We start from the raw sequence: 5,111 nt of genomic DNA on the forward strand, positions 1-5,111 counted from the left end.
GTTGGGCGTCAAAAGATGGACAAGAGGACGCCCGTAATGTTCTTGTACCTTAATACACTGATCTTGGGTCGGCCAAAATTTCCATTACGGGTAAAATAGAGTTGTAGTTAATAAAAGATAAAAGATGTCGTTAATGTTAATGTTAAGACGGTTCATCAGAGACAGAGAGAATGATGGTGTGGTCACGTGTTTACCCCAGCATCTGGTCTCCGTTTCACCGTCCGGTTCTAACTCTGTCTACCCCTGTGTTCTACACACCCACACCTGCTATCAAATACTCGTCACAGTGGTAAGAATTTTAAAAAGAACTTTTAAGTATTTTTTCCCGCATCTGGCCATGCCTCAGCGGCCCACGGGACTTGATTTGAGTCTATCACAACCGAACATGAGATCTGTTTCCCCCGAAAATATGATTTCTCTTTCGGCCTATCGCTACTTCTGAGTATTTTACGTTAACATTCATATCCTATTTTAAAACATGGAGAATTTGGTGAGCAATCAGCCAATCAGAAAACAATATTCCAATTTTCTCAAATGTGATTGGTCACAAATAAAATTTATATATTTTGGTACGTCTGCCATTTTCACTAGCGCAGAATATAGAAGACATTCAGCATTGAACTAGAGCAGAGTCGCCCAAGTGGCGGGGTGGATAAGGAAAAAACTAATGTAGTAGAGGCAGGGGTAATTTCACGACAGCTCAGTTAAACATGGTCGACTGCGACCATTAAAGAGGACAAAGACTTTTCATACCCCATATCGGTCGTTCGCGATCTTTTAATGAGGGAGAATACGCATTATAGATTTTCCTCTGCTGCACAACTGAAATTTTTCTAAATATCATAATCTGAAATATATCCTGGATGACCTCATTTCGGTAGAATTAATCTTTTCTCGCAGGTACACAATGATGAATGGCGAACAGATGCAACCTCTCCCCTCTATTTTGGGTGTGGTGGGACAAGACGTGCATCTGGATATCTTCCATAAATGGATGGACCAGGCCTGGATCAAACCACATGCTCAGGTTCATTGAATATATAACAATACTGTCTGATTTGTTTTGATTACGTTACTGCAAACCTTCTTCGGGTCTAAGTTTGTATTTCTTGCAAAATTCTTTGTAATTACTTCTTAAGCACCTGAAACCCAAATAATGTGTGCAGATATCCTTAACATAAAAATGGGAGTGAAAAAAGAGAGAAAATTTAAAACTTTTTCACCTTTATTTCAATTCTTTTTTTAAAAAATTTACAATATCAAAGTCCAGGCCTTTCTCACAGTCCAGGCCAAATCTTGCATAATGATAGAAGCATAGGCAAACTGATAAAAACTGATCGCTTTTAATCTTGGGTTTAACAAGTGAAAGACACTGTAGAAAATTCATATAAGGTCTGTTTGTGTACTTCCTTTATATCTTGTTAGGGGGTCTGAGCAGGCGCAACTAGCTTGAAAATGGATCTTTTCTAGATTCCAAACAGCATCTCTTACTTGAACTCCTAGTGTATTAACCATTGCTCCAGCTTGTCGCGAGCTCTTGACCTTGGACATCAATTATAACCGATTCTCTTGCTCTTTCTTGTTCTTCAAAAAGTCATTTTTCCAGACAAGTACAGCTTGAACAAGGAGAACCTCTTGTCAAGCTTATCTCATGCACAATTTACACGAGGCAGTTCTCTCTCAAACTTCTAACAAATCGTTTCGCCCGAGTTAATTTTAAATAAATTAGTAAAATTCAAAGATTGAAAAAAATACTTTTTTTAAAGATACCTTTGTACTTATTCTTTTATTTTTATGCAGTCAATTCATGTTTCTAGTAATTGCTGTCGTAATCGTCTGATATCGAAATGTATTTTTCTTCCAATTCGTTCATTTTCATCGAAAAGTTTGAGCATTCACTCGAAAATAATTCTAACAATCATTGCGATATTGACGGTTCACTAATAATTTGATCTTTAATTTTGCAGATTGAGTCAAAAGTTGTGTAGATTGACAAAAAATCACCTCCTGCAGAAATTTTCTTGGAGGCAATTTATACCTCTAGGAAAAGAAGGGGTTTTTTAAAATATAGTTATTGATTGTCTAGTTACATTAATTTATAGTTACAGATAAAATTTTTGAACACTTTTTTCTATCGTTACTTCCACTTTTTTAAGCATTTTCCATTCTTTCATGTGTTTTTGATATATTTGTCTTTTAATTTTTCTGAACTTCTTGTCGGGACGCACTAATGCATCACTCGAAAAATGCATCACTAACAATTAATCCTTAGCTAACTGACTTTATGTAGTTTTTTTACTTTTGCTACTAATTTCGTTTCAAAATTGCTGAATATTTCCAGGGCCAGGAATTGGAAATTCAACGCAGAGACCTTGGTCAACATTGAAGACGGCCCAGGCTGCGGTCCCATACTTAAGCAATTATGTCCAGACCGTCCCGGACTGAAAGTGTCTATGTCCAGACCGACCCAGACAAAAAGGTCTTATTTCCAGATTTTCGTGCGTTCACCAGACTTTCGTGCGTTCATGTCCATACTTTCGTACCTTCATGTCCAGACTTTCGCGCGTTCTCCAGACTTTCGTGCTTTCATGTCCATACTTTTGCATATTCATGTCCAGACTTTAACGCGTTCTCCAGACTTTCGTGCGTTCATGTCCATATTTTCGCATATTCATGTCTAGACTTTCGTTCGTTCACCAGACTTTCGTGCGTTCATGTCCATACTTTCGTGCGTTCATGTCCATACTTTCTTACATTCATGTCCAGAATTTTGTGCGTTCTCCAGACTTTCGTGCGTTCATGTCCATACTTTCTTACATTCATGTCCATACTTTCGTGCGTTCAAGTCCATACTTTCTTACATTCATGTCCAGACTTTTGTGCGTTGATGTCCATACTTTCTTACATTCATGTCCAGACTTTCGTGCGTTCTCCAGACTTTCGTGCGTTCATGTCCATACTTTCGTACCTTCATGTCCAGACTTTCGCGCGTTCTCCAGACTTTCGTGCGTTCATGTCCATACTTTCGCATATTCATGTCCAGACTTTCGCGCGTTCTCCAGACTTTCGTGCGTTCATGTCCATACTTTCGTACATTCATGTCCAGACATTCGTGCGTTCTCCAGACTTTCGTGCGTTCATGTTGACTTTCATGCGTTTTTTTTTCAGACTATGTAATTTTGAACGGGCGACGCCCTCTTTTGTTCACTTTCGGTCTTGACATACTTGCTTCCGTCTGGGAACTCAACCAGGGGTAGCCATATAGGGTATTTAGATATAGTAGCAAAGTTTATAACCCGGGTGCGTAGCTATGAATCGTAAATTTTCCGCAGGTGTTTCTGGTGAACTCAGACACAGCTTACGTGTCCATGATGCGAGGAATCGAGAACATTGCCAAACTGAACACGGAAGTGTTCCCTGAGATCCCCTTGATAGACGTGGTTCCGGAGATCCTCTCAGACTCAGAAATAGCTCTTCTTCGTCAACTCACCCAGTTCGGCACATTCCTCACCCAGACATTCCAGACCCGACTGTCCAATATCCCTGGCCACCAATACCTGTCCAGGGTTTGTTTCACCAATAAAAATTCACCAAAAAATATGACTCAAGAAAGATTTGAAGCAGTTTTTTCAAGTTCTTGTCAAGATACTATAAGTTTTGCAAGAAATACCAATATCATGCAAGTCTTATCACTGTGTGTGAAATTGCGGTAATTAAAAATGGTGGTAGTTAAACCGGAGTACTTAAATAAACATTTCAAAGACATGAAAGATGAAAAAGAGATTGGTTAAGTTCTCTCCAAAAATTGAACTTATTCAATTTTAATTAATGCAGAGCATGTTCTTCAATGTCTACAAACCTCAATTACTGATCATCAGAGCAAACATCACTTACTGATGATTAGAGGAAACAAAAAAGAAGAAGTGAGCGAAAAAGCGCTAAATTTATTAAAGGAGTGCGTTTGAATCGAAACAGATAGGAAAGCTACTTTTGTGTAAGAAGCGTTCTCAAAGCTGCTCAAGAGTCGTACTGACATATGCATATTATAATGCATATTATAAAAAAACTTAGCAGAATAATTCTTGAACAACAATACAAAGACGATCCATTCACTTAAAAAACTACAGTTAAAACAAAAGAGATTGGATTTGGAAAAAAACTCAGAAGAAATACAATAAAAACATGGAAAACAGTTAAAAAAACAAAATCAAATCGCCGCATGTGAAGAGAAAACCACTATTTGGAAAAAAGATGTTTTTTAAACACCGTAATCTCACTTTTAGCTCAAATTCTAAAAAAAACCATTTGCTGTTTCGCTCCAATTCATGTTTCGGCGTGACCAAAACCAATTTCTAATATGACTTCAAAATTCATGTGTGAATAGATCTGAAAAAATATAATCGGGAAGCTCTAGAATCGACTCGAGAAAAAGATTTACTTAGAAACCCCGCCAATTATTTTCACATAAAAAACGATGAAATTAATCACTTCGAAAAAAATAACGGTGAAAAAATTTAATAAAATGAAAAAAAGATGCTGATATCATCTTTCCGATAATTCGTCACACGTTGCGTCTCTGAAACAATTATCTCACTTCGGATATCTTGTGATACAATTCGTCATTGTTTAGTGAACCATTGCCAATGATAAAAAGAACAGTAAACCATACAAACTTTGTACACCGAGAACAGAAAGAAAAAATGAGGCATTGAAAAGGTAAAGTCCAGTATCAATTTTTACAATACTCAGCACATCCTGCTAAGTCCAAAGAATTGTTCCAAGCGTACCTTTTAAAACACTGATTCCTAAATTAGTGATTACCCAGCAACCAACAGAAACACATTAAACAGCCAAAGAATGGCATGAAAAAAATTACAATATGTTTATTTTAATCATTAAAAACTGGCGGTTTTAATCATCAAATGCTTATTCTTAGAGGCATCACTCCCATAGACGCTCTAAATTAACGACGATACAAATTAAACTATTCCAAATGGCGCAGAAACCCAAAAAAACAGGCAATTAAACAGCACAAAAAGAAAAAAACGCCAAAATTAGACTCATATCAGCTGAGACGAAGAGTTGATAATTTACATCGCTCAAAATAAAAG

The 5,111-nt window shown here is 37.1% G+C and overlaps 1 protein-coding gene across 1 annotated transcript in view; it reads left to right on the forward strand.

The window, feature by feature from the left end:
• Positions 1-3,566, forward strand: part of LOC142357053 (uncharacterized) — a gene marked incomplete at its 3' end in the record, with an annotated part of 28,809 nt that extends 25,243 nt beyond the window's left edge. The window contains exons 2-4 of the mRNA XM_075408770.1: positions 148-289; positions 901-1,027; positions 3,333-3,566. Coding sequence (XP_075264885.1) covers positions 148-289; positions 901-1,027; positions 3,333-3,566 — 503 coding nt within the window. The remainder of the gene's footprint in view (positions 1-147; positions 290-900; positions 1,028-3,332) is intronic.
• Positions 3,567-5,111: the final 1,545 nt, after the last annotated feature.

Source organism: Convolutriloba macropyga, unplaced genomic scaffold (assembly GCF_964194025.1).
Source record: "Convolutriloba macropyga unplaced genomic scaffold, txConMacr16.3 SCAFFOLD_2706, whole genome shotgun sequence".
NCBI classification, from domain to species: domain Eukaryota; kingdom Metazoa; phylum Xenacoelomorpha; order Acoela; family Convolutidae; genus Convolutriloba; species Convolutriloba macropyga.